The sequence below is a fragment of the Cetorhinus maximus genome, chromosome 10 (genome assembly GCF_964194155.1).
Source record: "Cetorhinus maximus chromosome 10, sCetMax3.hap1.1, whole genome shotgun sequence".
NCBI classification, from domain to species: Eukaryota; Metazoa; Chordata; class Chondrichthyes; order Lamniformes; family Cetorhinidae; genus Cetorhinus; species Cetorhinus maximus.
This window is the reverse complement of record NC_135888.1, coordinates 22,407,253-22,423,044: the sequence shown is the minus strand read 5'-3', so window position 1 is coordinate 22,423,044 and position 15,792 is coordinate 22,407,253. Positions and strand designations below refer to the sequence as shown.

The following is a 15,792-nucleotide window of genomic DNA, read 5'->3' as shown; positions in this document are numbered from 1 at the left end:
CAGTTAGCTTAACACCTGTCATAGGGAAACTGCTGGAATCTATTATTAAGGAAGTTATAGCTGAGCACTTAGAAAATCCTCAGTGCAATCAGGCAGCGTCAGCATGGTTTTGTGAAAGGGAAATCATGTTTGACTAATTTATTGAAGTCCTTTGGGGAAGTAACAATCAACAAGTGGATAAAAGAGAACCTGTGGGTGCAGAGTACATAGATTTCCAGAAGGCACTAGACCAGATGCCACATCAAAGGTTGCTATGCAAAATAAGAGCTCATGGTGTAGGGAGGTAGCATATTAACATGGATAGAGGATTAGTTAGCTAACCGGAAACAGAGTGTAAGCATAAATAGGTCATTTTTGGGTTGGCATGTCTGATGAGTAGAGTGCCATGGGGATCAGTGCTGGGGCCTCAACTACTTACAATTTATATCAATGACTTGGCTGAAGGGACCGAATGTATGGTTTCTATATTGATGACACAAAAGATAGGTAGGAAAGTAAGTTGTGAAGAGAACATAAGGAATCTGCCAAGGTTAAGTGAGTGGCAAAAATTTGGCAGATAGAATATAATGTGGGAAAATGTGAACTTGTTCACTTTGGCGAAAAAAATAGAAAAGCAGCATATTATTTAAACGGAGAGAAATTGCAGAACTCTGAGGTACAGAGGGATCTGGGTGCCCTGGTACATAGAAACATAGGAAATAGCAGGAGCAGGTCATTCAGCCCTATGAGCCTGCTCTACCATTCAATATGATCATGACTGATCCTCTATCTCAATGTCGTACTCCCACTCTCTCCCCATACCCCTTGACACCTTTAGAGTCCAGAAATCTATCTATCTCCTTAAATATATTCAGTGATTTGGCCTCCACAGCCTTCTGTGATAGCGAATTCCACAGGTTCACCACCCTCTGAAGAAGTTTCTCCTCATCATAGTCCTAAATGGCCTATTCTCTATCCTGAGACTGTGACCCCTTGTTCTAGACCCCGTCAGCCAGAGGAAACATCATCCCTGCATCCAGTCTGGCCATCCTTGTCAGAATTTTGTGTTTTTCAATGAGATCTCCTCTCATTCTTCTAAACTCCAGTGAATGTAGGCCTAGTCGGCCCAATCTCTCCTCATACAACAATCCTGCCATCCCTGGAATCAGTCTGTGATTCACAGTACATGAATCACAAAAGGTTAGCACGTGGATACAGCAAGTGATTAGGAAGGCAAATGGAATGTTGTCGTTTATTGCAAGAGACATGGAATATAAAAATAGGGATGTTTTGCTACAGTTGTACAGGGCGTTGGTGAGAACACATCTCAAGTACTGTGTATAGTTTTGGTCTCCTTATTTAAGAAAGGATATAAATGTTTTAGAAGCAGTTCAGAGAAGGTTCACTCGACAAATTCCTGGGAAGGGGTTATTTTATGAGGACAGGTTGGACAGACTGGGTCTGTATCCATTGGAGTTCAGAAGAATGAGGTAATTTTATTGAAACATATAGGATCCTGAGGGGACTTGACTAAAAGGATGTTGCCCCTGTTGGAGAGACTGGAACTAGGGGACACAGGTTAAAAATAAGGGGTCTCCCATTTAAGACAGAGACAAGAAGAAAGTTTTTCTCTAAGGGTCATGAGTCTTTGGAACTCTTTTCCCTGCTGTGCAATGGAGGCAGGGTAATTGAATATTTTTAAAGCAGCGGTAGTTTCTTGACTAACAAGGGAGTCAAAGGTTATCGGGACTAGACAAAATGTGGAGTTGAGGCCACATTCAGATCAGCCATTTGACCTTATCAAATGGCAGAGGAGGCTCAAGGGGCCAGATGCCCTATTCCTGCTCCTTATTCGTATGTTTGCACATTATCCTTTGACCTGCAACCTCAAAATAAAAGCAAAATGAAGCGGATGCTGGAAACCTGAAATAAGAACCGAAAATGCTGGAAAAACTCAGGTCTGGCAGCATCTGTGGAGAGAGAAACAGAGTTAACGTTTCAAGTCCAATATAGTTCTTCTTCGGAACTGAAGAGAGGCAGAAATGTGATGGATTATATGCTGTTGAAAAAGGGGGAAGGGACAGGTGGAGCAAAATAGAAGGTCAGGGATAGGTTGGAGGTCAGGAGAGGTTAAATGACAAAGATATCTTCAAGATAAAGGGATTGGTATTGCTAGTATTAAAGACTAAAGCAAATGTTAAGAGTGGAATAAAAGTCAGCACTGTCTGAAAGCAAAAATATGAGAAGATATAGACTAGCGCTTGGGCGGGGACACGGGTGCGTGTATGGGAGGATGGAAATCAGAATTGAGGACAGGGTTCATAGTCTGAAGTTGTTGAACTCTATGTTAAGTACAGAAGGCTGTAAAGTACCTAATTGGAAGATGAGATGCTCTTCCTTCAATTTGGGTTGGGCTTCATTGGCTCATTGTAGCAGGCCAAGGACAGAAATGTGAGCATGAGAAGAAGATGGTGAATTGAAGTGGCAAGTGACAGGAAGGTTGAGGTCATGCTTGCGGACTGAGTGAAGGTGTTTCGCTAAGCAGTCACCCAGCCTGCGTTTAGTCTCCTCACTGTAGAAGGGACCACAATGTGAACAGTGAATAATCAAAAGAAGTGCAAGTTAATTGCTGCTTTGCCTTGAAGGAGTGTTTAGGGCCATGGATGGTGAGGAGTTAGAGGGGCAGGTGTTACACCTCCTGCTATTGCATAGGATGGTGCTGTGGTTAACTCCAGCTAGCCTCCTCTTTCTGCCAGCTGTCTGATTGGGAGTTTGAAGCATTCCCAGCTTCCTGTTTGGTGGGAGACAATGTTAAACTGTCCACAAAGTGGCTCCAATTTCCAATCTCAGTCAGATAAGAATATAGGTTGTGTTATGTAATAAATGCAATTATTTGGCAAGGAATTCCCCCGTGGGTAAGAGGCACTTAAGAATACAAACATTTGCTTGGTTGTATGGAACTTGAATATTGTTGAGAGACATGTAGTTGAAGCTTTTCATCTTGTACTCATGAGGACAAACACAAGAATACCAAATTTCAAACGATCACAACAGTTTATACTATAGGAGAAAAGGGTGCTGATTGGTTGAGAATGGCATTGCCATGGAAAAGCAATGAGGAACTACAGGCTCCCTGGTAATTCAAAAAAGGTGCAAAGCTTGAACATATTCCTTTTGTGGGTCCGTGTATGAATGTGTGTTGCTTCTAGCAAGCGTAAATGATGCATGTTATGAGTTCGACTAATTATGTTAAATTGGTTGTTAGTGTAACTATTAGTGCACTCAGGATTGTTCAGCAAGTTCTGTCCAATCACAGAATCACATCTAACAATAAACGGTTCGAATCACAGCATGTTCCTTTGGTTGTTCGTAATAGGCAGAGTACAGACCGTACTCAACCAGTCTGCGCTTGCGAAACCCAACCCACATGGTTAACAAAAAGCCCTCAGCCCTCACACCAAGGATGAAGGTGTCACTTCTGGACCTCTTCACCAACACATGCCCCCCACCTTTTTAGAAACTGACCACTAAGTGGAGTTGGGTGAAGATTTCCAATATTACACCCCTTATCATACTGTCATTGTCAATATCAAAGTGCTGTCATTGTTATCTACATATTTCAGTACTTGATGATGGTTAGAGAATGTACCAAATATTTAAACTAATTTGAGAACAATTATAACCTAATAAATAAAAATAGAGTATGGCTTAGCTGGCTCGCACTTTAAGCTTTTTAAGAGAAGTCTGTCAGTGTGCTCTAGCAAGCATTACAGCACAGAGATATCACAACAACTGGCAGTGCCTTCAATGCCAGTTATATTTATCCCTATCTACTTTCCTCAAATACTTTTACCCTCAAATATTTTCTCTTGCTCCCCAATAAAGGTCTTCTGCAGCACACGGCACTAAGGCTTCCAACTCCAATTTAACTTTTCTTGGAGGTTTCACCTCATAACCTTCCATCTCCAGTTGTGTCCCCCTTCTCTTCTACATTCTCCCCCCCCTGCCCTCACACTCTGTCGCCATTGGGTCATCCAGCATGTTAATCCTTGTGATGCCCGACCTTCTTGAGCAGCCTCTCTGTTACTCAATTGGATGATTGACTGTAAATCTTCTCAAGGGCAATTAGGGATGGGCAATAAAAACTGACCTTGCCAGTGACACTTGTTCCCCTGAGAAAATGAAAAAGAAAGTTGAACAGCCTACCTCCTTCCCATCTCCAATATTTTTATAACTATTTAACAAAAAGAAAATTATATTAAAAAGACCCTTTTTAATGCCGTTATGAATTTTCTCTCTGGGATTTTGCTGGCGGCAGTGTCCTAGGGATCAATAAAAACAGTGTGTTGGAGAACCTCAGAGCGGCCTCTGTGAAGAGAGAAACAGAGTTAACATTTCAAGTTGAATGTGACTCTTCTTCTGACGCTGCCAGTCCTGCATTTTCTGTTTTTATTTCAGATTTCCAACGCCCACAGCACTTTGCTTTTATCCTAGAGACTAATCATCAATCCCTGGAGACTCCAGGACAACCCGGGAGAGTTGGCAACCCTACAAAGCACTCCAACAAAGAGGCTGCAACACTGAAACAGTGCTATTATTTTTTATTAACATGTTAATGCTTCCTCCCCAATTCCTCCTCTGTCACTTCTGTGCTTCACCAGAGACTTCTGGGTGAAACTAGAAATTCTTCATCTGAGGAACCTCTGGGGTAAACCTACAACCTGTAATCAGTTAAGCTGGAGGTTGAACATTTGGTGTGGGATTGGTATCTCACATTCGTAACTTTTTTGTTCATTCTTGGGATGTTGGTGTCATTGGAAAGATCTTCATTTTATTGTTCATCCCTTGTAGCCTCTTGAGGAGGTGGTGGTGGGCCACCTTCTTCAGCTGTTATCGTCCGTGTGCTGCAGATGTCCCATTGTGCTGTTGCTTAGGGACTTCCAGGATTGATTGATTGACACTCTGATGAAGCCCCAATGTTCGAGCTCCTATATCAACACATCTGGGAAATTGTTGTTTGACCCAGCAACAATGAAGGAAGGCTGATACATGTTCAGGTAAGGATGGTGTGTGATTTGATGGGGAACTTGTAGTTGGTGGTGCTCCCACACACCTGCTGCCTTTGTCCTTCTATCTGGTGGAGGTTATAGGTTTGGAAGGTGCTGTTAAGAAGTAGCTTTGGTGAATTGCTGCATGCATCTTGTCAATAATACACAACTAGATCATCTCCAAAATAGGGTCCTGCACAATAAAAGGGTAAATCTTCCAGCAACCTGCTGATAAATCACCTTTATTGTGCAATGGCATCAGAGCGTCTGGTTGGGATTTGAAATGTTTATTTTCTATCTGTAAAGCAAATCACACGTTTGCATATCGTGCTTTCATCCTGAAAGTCGACACCACCGATGCTGCAGCACTCCCTCAGTGCTGCACCGGGAGTGTCAGCCTTGATTATGTGCTGAAATCTCATGAGTGGGACCTGAATCCACAACCTTCTGACCCAGAGCGAGCGTGAAACTTGGCTGGCTACAGCCTGTCTGTGAGTGTCCTGACAAGATTAGGTAGCTGCTCCTGTAACAGCAGATTGATAATGATTGTCCTGAAACGTTATATTTTGCTCAGTAACTGTCAATCCTAATTAAAGCAGAGCATTCAATCAACATTGCAGTTAGATTTAACAGTCTTATGTATGCATGATCTGGACAGTATTGGCTAGTGTCATCTGTTTAAAAAAAACAAATTGGCTTTTCAACGATGTACATCACATAAAGTATGGGAAGGATGTAGGAAATCCTGTTAAGTTTTCAGGAGTGTCTCAAGCATGTTTATTATTAGAATTGTTGCGTTACGGAAGCTAATATTACTCATAGAGGATAAACACCACTGTTTCTCATTCAGTGTAGCCTTCGACTGAAAGTGAATTGTATTGACTGAAAGTAACGATGATTGCCAAAGTGACAGAAGAAGCAGCTATGTGAAGTAAGGGTGGAAGTTGCAGAGATGCTGGCTGCAATACTCCATCCTCCTTAGACACTGGACAGTTGCCTAAACTGGAGGATTGCAAATGTTCCACCTTTGTTCATAAAAAGGGACAAAGGCCACACCTAACAGTCACAGGCCAGTCAGTGTCATGTCCGTGGTGGGAACAATAATCCCAGAGCAAATTAGCAGTCACTTGCACAGATACAGGCTAGTAAAGGAGGCAGCACGGAGTTAAGAGTGAATTGTGTTTGATTGAGTTTTTTGTTGAGATAACAGAGAGAGGGTTGACGTGTGCATGGATTTTCAAGAGACGTTTGATAAAGTGCCACATAGTAGACTTGTTGGCAAATTTGAAGACCATGGGATAAAACGGGCACAAATGCAGCATTGGGTAAGGGATAGAAATCAGACAGTTGTGGTGAATGGCTGTTTTTTCAGGCTAGGAGGTATACTGTGGTGTTCTCCAATGTGTTGTACAAGGATCACTGCTGTTTATGATGCACATTAATGGCTTGGATTTGTGGGGTACAGGGCACAATTTTGAAATCTTGCAGATGACACAGCACCTGGATGTAAGCATTGAGGCAGGTAGTAATAGACTTCAAGAGGACGTCGAAAGGCTGGTGGAATTGGCTGACATGGCAGATGAATGGCTGGAGGGTTACTAATGAGAGGGCACACATTTAAGGTGACGAGCAAGAACTAAAGGCGACATGAAAAAAATGGTGGCCTTCAAAAGGTAATTGAATAATTACTTGGAGAAAAAATTTTCAGGGGTATTGGGACCAACTGGATACTCCCAAAAGAGCTGCGACAGACTCGCTGGGCCAAACAACCTTCTGTTCTGTCCAGTTCTATGATTCTCTATAGGACTGTTGTGTAATAATTTTCCGTCATCCACAGGAAGATAGCATTAATGGTGAATGAATATTGGCCATATTGGGAGCTCTTAGAAGAAAGGGTTGCATTTATACAACCTTATTACTTTGCAAACAAAGCAAAAGACTTCAGAACCAGTTACTGTGATGTGCAGTCTCTTTTCTTTATTCTTTCACGGGATGTGGTCGCCGTTGGCCAGGCCATTTATTGCCCATCCTTAATTACCCTTGAGAAGGTGGTGGTGAGCCACCTTCTTTAACTGCTGCCATCCATGTGGTGTAGGTACACCCACAGTGCTGTTCGGGATGGAGTTCCAGGATTTTGACCCAGCAACAGTGAAGGAATGGCAATGTATTTCCAAATCAGTGTGGTGTGTGCCATGGAGGGGAACTTGTGTGTGGTATTCCCATGCATCTGCTGCCCTTGTCTTTCTAGATGGTAGAGGTTGTGGGTTTGAAAGGTGCTGTCAAAGGAGCCTTGGTGAGTTGCTGCAATGCATCTTGTAGATGGTACACACTGCTGCTACTGTGCATCAGTGGTGGTGGAGGGAGTGAAGTTTGAAGGTGTTGGATGGAGTGCCAATCAAGTGGACTGCTTTGCCCTGGATGGTGTCAAACTTCTTGAGTGTTGTTGGAGCTGCACTCATCCAGGAGGCAGAGAGTATTCATCACATTCCTGACGTGCCTCGTAGATGGTGGACAGGCTTTGGGGAATCAGGAGGTGAGTTACTTGCTGCAGAATTCTCAGCCTCTAACCTGCTCTTGTAGACACAGTGGCTAGTCCATTTCAGTTCCTGGTCAATGGTAAGCCCTAGGATGTTGATAGTGGGGGATTCAGAGATGGTAATGCCATTGAAAGTCAAGGGGCGATGGTTAGATTCTCTCTTGTTGGAGATGGTCATTGCCTGGCACTTGTATGGCACAAATGTTACTTGCCACTTGTCAGCCCAAGCCTGGATATTATCCAGGTCTTGCTGCATATGGACACAGATTGCTTCAGTGTCTGAGGAGTTGTGAATGGTGCTAAACATTCTGTAATCATAAGCAAACATCCCCATTTCTGACCTTACGTTGGAGCGAAGGTCATTGCTGAAGCAACTGAAGATGGTTGGGCCTAGGACACTACCCTGAGGAACTCCCGCAGCGATGCCCTGGGACTGAGACGATTCACCTCCATTGACAACCACGACCATCTTCCTTTGTACTAGGCATGACACCAACCAGTGGACAGTTCCCCCCCTTATTCCCATTGACTCCAGTTTTTCTAAGGCTCCTTGATGACACACTCAGTCAAATGCTGCCTTGATGTCTAGGGCAGTCACTGTTGTTATGAGGAGGTACTAGAAGAAGGGTTGGAGGAGGCATGTGTGGAGCAGAAACATTAACATGGACCTGTTCAGTTGAATGGCCTGTTTCTGTTCTGTAAATACTATGTAATACCATATAACTACAACATACATTTATGTAGCACCTTCAACATAGCAAAATGTCCCACAGCGCTTCATAGGAATGTAATCAGTTACAACTTAACAGTGAGCTAGAGGAGCAGGTATTGGGATGGGTGTCCAAAAACTTGGTCAAAGAGGTAGGTTTTAAGGAGAGTTTTAAAAGAGGAATGAACAGTAATGCAGAAAGCACTTTGCACATAGCAAGATCCCATGAACAGCCAAGAGGTTAAAAAAACACAGCTAATCAGATTTTGCTGGTACTGCCTGATGAAGGAATGTTGGTGAGAACACTAGAGAACTTTGCTCTTTAAATAGTGCCATGGGATTAACATCCACCTAAAAAAGCAGGTAGGGTCTTGAGTTAATATCATCTTCATAGATTGGCACCTCCGGCTATGCAGCGCTCCCTCAGTACTGCCGTTAAATTTTAGTAGTCCTTGTCTCTGCACTGGGGTTTGAACCCGCAGCCTTCTGACTCAGAGGTGACAGTGCTATCCACTGAACCACAGCAGCTCAAGGTCACAAATTACATTATTGGTTTAGGAAGAGAGAGAGGGGCAGATTGATTGACAGTTTATGTACATGGATAAAAAGAGGACTAGAATTTGAAAACTAATGTTAAGCTTGTTGCTTAGACAAGAAAGGAGTGTATAATTTGAATGTAAAAACCTTAAAAGGCAAGGCCAACTCCAATGGTCTGATTTGCTGCTGAGACTCTCATCTGTGCCTTTGTTGTCTAGAGGCGTCACTATTTCAATGTTTTCCTGGCCCAGCCTTCCACCTGTTACCCTCCTTAAACCTGAGCTCATCTAAAGCCCTGCTGCCCATATCTTAACTTGCACCAAGTGCCATTCACTCATCACTCACGAACCCCTAGCAACCTCCCACTCTACCTCTCCTTCTTTACGAAGCTTTTCAAAACCCACCACTTTTACCAAGCCTTTGCTCACCTGATCCAATATCTTCTGTGGCTTAGTGTCAGTTTAAGTTTGATCATGCTACAGTGTTGCACCTTGGGACGTTTTACTATGTTAAGGGTGCTGCATAAATGCAAGTTGTTGTTGTGGAAAACTGACTCCATTGCTGTGCTTGGGTAATTGCTGCACCTTCTCCTCAAACTCATCCTGACCATGCAACGTGGGAAAAATGGTGACAATTAGTGAGAGTCCAGAGACTTTTATTTTTCACTTTTTTATTACCTTTTATAAAGAGCATTTTTTTTCTTTTTTGCAGTTTTCACAGCTTCAGATGAAAACAGACCCATTATGATTCAAGTGTCAGGTGTGAATGCTGCAGTGTGCCACAGTAATGGCAGCATCCCCAAGCTCTAAATCATTTGCAAAAACTTTACAGCCACATAAATCAATAAATAACATTGCAGGCTTGATAACCCCCTTAACACTGTTCTCATTCATGGTGCCTAACAAGAGGGGAGGGGCACAGGGACATGCAACTTGATGCACTGAATCATTAACAACACAGTCTGATACAGTGGAGTCCACTATTTCAAAACACAATGCCCTGGGTACCTTACCTGTGACTGACTTGTTGTAACTTGATGCCTCAAAACCTTTTTTTACACCTGTCACATTATCTGTGGCACATGTTGGCTAAAAATCCTTCACTGAAGACCCTCTTCTCAGTGCAGTATGAGAGTGGTGACCTAATAAGAGGTCTTTACAATTTATGAAGAGGTTCAAAAGGGAAGATAGACATAGAGAATATGTTTCCACTGGGGGCCATTAATAAATCATTAATAAATCAAATGGGAAATTCAGGAGAAACTTCTTTACCCAGAGTGGAGTAAAATGTGGAATTCGCTACCACCAGCAGTGATTGAGGCAAATATTATAGATACATTAAAGGAGAGACTGGATATTCTTTTATGGGATGTAGGCGTCGCTGGCAAGGCCAGTATTTGTTGCCCATCCCTAACTGCTCTTGAACTGAGTGGCTTGTTGGGCCATTACAGAGGGCAGTTAAGAGTCAACCACATTGCTGTGGATCTGGAATGGCAGATTTCCTTCCCTAAAGGACATTAGAGAACCAGGTGGGTTTTTACAACAATCAATGATAGTTTCATACTGAGACTAGCTTTCAATTCCAAATTTTATTAATTGAATTTAAATTCCACCAGCTGCCATGGTGGAATTTGAACCCATGTGCCCAGAGAATTAGCCTGGGACTCTGGATTACTAGTTCAGCGACATTACCACTACATCAACATATCCCCAAAGGAGATGATGGTACAGTGATAGCAAGGGAGTAGAAGAATATGCTGATGATGTAAAATGAAGGCGGTTTGTGAGGAGTATAAACAACAGCATGGTCCAGATGGACTGAATGGCCTGCTCCTGTGCTGTGAATTCTATGGTAATGACTGGGAGGTGGAGAGGGGAGCATAAAATTACGTGGATACACATATACACACACTATTCCCTGTGATAAACATGTAGGAGAATTGACATTATGACCATCCTGTTTGGTATGGACAAGTCTTTCCCAGAGACACTAGTCTTTGAGGAGATTCTTCACCTTGTAAATCCATATTGCTGAGCTCATTACCTGACAGGTATCAGCTGTAACATGGACCATTGAAGCTGCAACAGCCAACAAAATGGAAATTAAATCATAGTATTGAAAAATAACTCACTAATCCACCATCTAGCTGAACAAGTGGTCCTCAAGGGACCTGGATTTTGGACAACTGAGGTCGGCTTTGCTTAGACTGAGTTGACCATTTATTTGAAACCACTATCATCATTCATTCAAAGTCTTAAGTAATGATGAGTAGACTAGGCCTAATTAAGTCAGTTCCCCATAGAACACATTTTAGGGACCTCCCCATTTATAATAATGAAAACTATCTGGGTTCATATATGAGAAAACAACATTTGGGAGATGGAGCAGGTTGGTTTACAGTCATATATTATAGCTTGTAATGTGACAGCATTCAGTCTATAGTCATGATGAAATACTTTGATCCTTTTTTTTTAAGGCAAACATTTGCAATGAGATGCTTTCGCTAACTTAAGGCAGCATGGCTAGGAGATAGTTTTTTAAAAACAAAAGAATTGCAGAAGTTGTTCATGTGCAAGTGCGTTCCAGTTTCGACCAACATTCAGTAAAGTTTCTTTGAATTGTGCAATGCTTCAACAGAGGGAGCAGAAGGCAAGCCAAAAGTCTTTAAGATGAGATGATCCCACAGTGCTATGGCCTTTAGTTCAGCTAACAAATCAGGTTCAGCACAGTGATGTCCCCCCCCGGATCCCCAAACAACGATTTTGATTCAAGGTAGAGCTGTTGTATTTCTTGCATGATTAGTGCACGTGTGTTGGTTTGAGAATCTAGTCCTGTGTTGTGTCTCATGAGCATCAACACGTCGCCAGCTATTGCTGCGGTTGCCAGATCTTTGGAGGGATGACCACCTCGGGTTTCCCGTTATATGGTCGCCACATCAGCACCTGAGCGTCATTTGCGTTAGGTTTCTTCAGTGCGTTGGGCATAATGGGCTCGTTCTTGTTGAGGATCAGAGGATTCTCTTGCTCGATGGGATCCATCAGCACAGCCCGCTTCCCCAGCTTTTCCTTGGGATCCACGGCGATGTGAAGCTTCATCCTCCACTTGATGGTTTGCAAGATGATGATCTCACTTGTCCCTTGATTGGAGGCCACCAGCCAGGTGGTGAAACTTTGGTCTCTCGTAATACTGGTGAGTCCGGCAGTGTTGGACTTGCTGACAGGAACAGCCCATGTGACGCTGGGATAGAAGTTGTCATTCATGCTGACAGTAAAACGGACCTCCCTTTTGGTGGGCCCCACTATAGTGTGGGTTTCAGTGGTGTTACCATACCAGGGGTAATTAACCCCATCAGAGTCACTTATTGCCGAAATGGTTCCCTCTCTGAGCTCAGGCAGTTCCCAACTGGACCTTTTTTGTTTTAAAAGAAACAAAATTAAAGTTACATCACATACAAAATTTTTACTTCTCTACTAATGAATACTGATCTTCTGTCAGCTCCTTGCCCATTTGCTTTGTTATATTAAAATTGATTAAGTGGGATTCTATGCACCTCTACCTTGTCCAACAGACTTATTCCTAGCCCCCATCATAGGCACAAGCAACACCCCTGTGTTAACAGGAACCAAGCTGGTTGGTGAAGCCAATCCAAGACACAGAGCTTTTCTTTACTGAGAGAGTTTATTGACTCATTCAATCTCACAGCTGTCCTCCCACTCAACCCAGTGTCCCAGCTATCCCCTATTTATATGTGCTCAAAGACAATTAATACCTATCACCTGTTTCACTTAACCTTAACAATGTAAATGATATGAGATCAACACCCTGCCTCAAGGATTGTGGTCAAATCCTAAATTGTTTTAAGGAAGTATGTTTGAAGTTGTGTCCGTTTGCCATGTAAAGCGTTAGTTTGACTGTAGCTGGAGTATTGGGTTTGATTTGGGCACTGCAGTTTAGGATTAACGAGAAGGCGTTGGAGAAAGTACAAAAGAGACTTACTAGAATGGTTGCAGGGATGAGGGGTTTCAGTTATGTGGGGAGACTAGAGAAGCTGAGGTGGTCCTTCTTAGAGAAGGCTAAGAGGAGATTGATAAAGGTGTTTACAATCATGAAGGCTCAGTTGAATAAACAAAGAGAATCTGTCCACATTAGCTAAAAGGTTGATGACCAGAGGACACAAATTTAAGGTGATTGGCAAAAGAATTAGAAGCGACATGAGGAAATCTTTTTTACACAACAAGTGGTTTGGATTTGGAATGCACTGCCTGAAAGAGAACTGGAAACAGATTTAGCAGTGGCTTTCAAAAAGGAATCAGATAAATACTTGAAGGGAAAAAAATTGCAAGAATATGGGAATAATCGGATTGCTCTTCAAAAGAGCCAGTGCAGATTTGATGAGCCGAATGGCCTCATTCTGTGCTGTAATATTCTATGAAAACTGCTGAAAAGAGTTATGCAGGCATGAAACGGAAGCATGTGCTCATATGGGTTCAGTGGCTTATGGTATTGCTGACTGGCTGAGGCTGGATATAATCATGGCCAGGCGGCATTGCCGTAAGGTAGAACAGGAGCAAAGCACAAAGGGTTTCAACACGGGATGCCTGTTCTCCAAAGGTTTGGAGAAGGTGGTAGAATGGCCAAGGAAGATCAAGAGGGATAGCAAGCCATGGCCCAAGTCGTGTAGACTATTCCAGGTGACCCTGACACATAGCGTGCAGTTCTGCTGTCCTCCATATTATAAAAAAGACATAGAGGAATTCTCTGTTGGTTCAAAATGTCCCATGACATTTTTTCAAAGAACAACAGTGGAGTTCACCCTGCTGGACTGGTATTTATTCCTTAACCAATGTCACAAAAAAAAATTGTCTTGTCATTTATCTCATTGCTGTTTATGGAAGCTTCTTGTGCGCAAATTTGCAGCTGTGTTTCCTATATTATAACAGTGACTACATTTTAAAAGTACTTAATTGGCTGTAAAGTGCTTTGGGATGCCCTGAGATTGTGAAAGGTGTTATATAAATGTAACTACTTTCTTTTAAGGGTGGGTGGGGTGGGGAAGTTTTTGAATTGTCAAAGATTCAACTTAGGAAAAGAATTGGAAAAAAGGATTCTTCTTTGGCATTTTCTATGGAGGCTGGGGCATGTCCCTCTCTGATACCTTGAGTCTGAATCGATGTTTGGCTATTTATCAAATCACACATTGCCAACCCAAGGGGTCTTTATAACCCTGACAAAGTGTCACTCCCACCGCACTCCAGCAACGATGCGGTGCCTGATGGTCCTGACCTGCTCTGTGCTGGTGCACATCTGTAACATCCACGTTTGAATGCACCCAAACTGAGCTGATTCTCTTTATTCCCATTCGATAGGTGTTCGGCTGCAACGAGTATTACTTTTCCATTGTTGGTCCTTTTCCCATTGACTGTTGAAGGAATTGGGAGTTGTTCTGGCGAGTGAGCACTTTCACCAGAAATTTAATTTGCTTTGATGCATTAATGGATTTTCTGCATGTTATTAGATAAAGTGTTTGCTTTTTTTAATTACTAAGCAAGCCAATTTAAAATTGAAAGTCAAGTTAGTAATTAGTCACAAACAGACAGATTTCAATAAATCTTGCTATTTACTTGCAATAGGCGACTAGTCTACAAACTGTGCATTTGTGTTTGATGTGTATTATGTATGGGGCTACTTAGGCAGTTCCAATGAATGAAGGAAGGATCAAAATTGCATTTATATAGAGCCTTTCACCACCTCGGTCTATCCCAAAGCACGTAACCAGTGAAGTACGCCTGAAATATAGTCACTGTTGTAGCTTAAGAAACACAGCAATTTGTGCACAGCAAGATCCCACAAGTCGTAGTGTGATAAATTCCCAGATAAATTTTTTTAAGTGATGTGGGTTAAGGTTATTGGTCAGGACACCGGGGAGAATTCCCCTCCTCTGTTCGAAATAGTGGCTGTGAGATCCTTAAAGTGCACCTGAGAGGACAGACAGGACCTCGGTTTAACAACTCATCAAGACAGCACCTCCAACGGTGCAGCACTCCCTCAGAATGCACTACAGTGTCAGCCTGGGTTTTGTGCTCTAGACCCTGGAGCGGGGTTTGAACTCATGACTCAGGTGAGAATGCTACCCACAGAGTGACAGCTGACATCTAACGACATAACTGATTTGGGAGAGAGGCTGTTGTGTCTGACCTGTATGCTAAAATGATAGGGTGAGTTTAAGCTTTACAGTCCTAGTGCTCAATTTGCTCAACGAATATGTGGAGTAAGTTTTCAGCCAATCAAGCTCCAAATTTTCCCTTCCCAACAGCACTGTGGGTCTACATATATCACAGGAACTGCAGCGGTTCAAGAAGGCAGCTCACCACCACCTTCCCAAGGGCAATTAGGGATGGGCAATAAATGCTGGCCTAGCCAGCGGCACCCACATCCCATGAATGAATAAAATCAAAATTACAGGGATGTGGATCCCAGGGAGTTTGGGAATGGGAATTGTGTCCATGACACTGGGAGGAAGGGAAATTGTATGTTTCTTAGCATTAGAATACATATAGAAAGTGTGAAAGTTCAAAGAGTGTTAGGATATTTAAGTGGAATAATGATGATAGGGGACAGAATAGAGAAGAAGAAACCACATACTGTTGGCCAACCTGCCTCCTGAGTTCTTGAAGCAATTCACAGGAACACAAAGCACGGAATGATGAAAAGTCATTCGGCCCATCAAGCTGCCTTTCCTTGGAGGACCAGCCCATCATGAACTCCCTCCCCCTCCCCCTGCTGCCAAGGTTGGTCAAACCTCCACATGAATCAAATGGGTATGTTGGACTAAAACAAAAGCAAAATAGTGCAGATGCTGGAAGTCTGAAATAAAAACAGTAAAATGTTGGAAATGTTCAGCCTCAGTCAAAATCTGTGGAGACAAAAACAGAGTTAACCCTTTGAGTTGATGACCATTTCATCAGTTTTTTTTTAGTGTCTTG

General features: G+C 42.7%; 1 protein-coding gene across 1 annotated transcript in view; it reads right to left on the bottom strand.

Moving 5' to 3' along the window:
• Positions 1-9,463: 9,463 nt before the first annotated feature.
• Positions 9,464-15,792, bottom strand: part of fam78ab (family with sequence similarity 78 member Ab) — a 35,591-nt gene continuing 29,262 nt past the window's right edge. Inside the window, exon 2 of the mRNA XM_078550142.1 lies at positions 9,464-12,217. Coding sequence (XP_078406268.1) covers positions 11,677-12,217 — 541 coding nt within the window. The 3' untranslated portion in view covers positions 9,464-11,676. The remainder of the gene's footprint in view (positions 12,218-15,792) is intronic.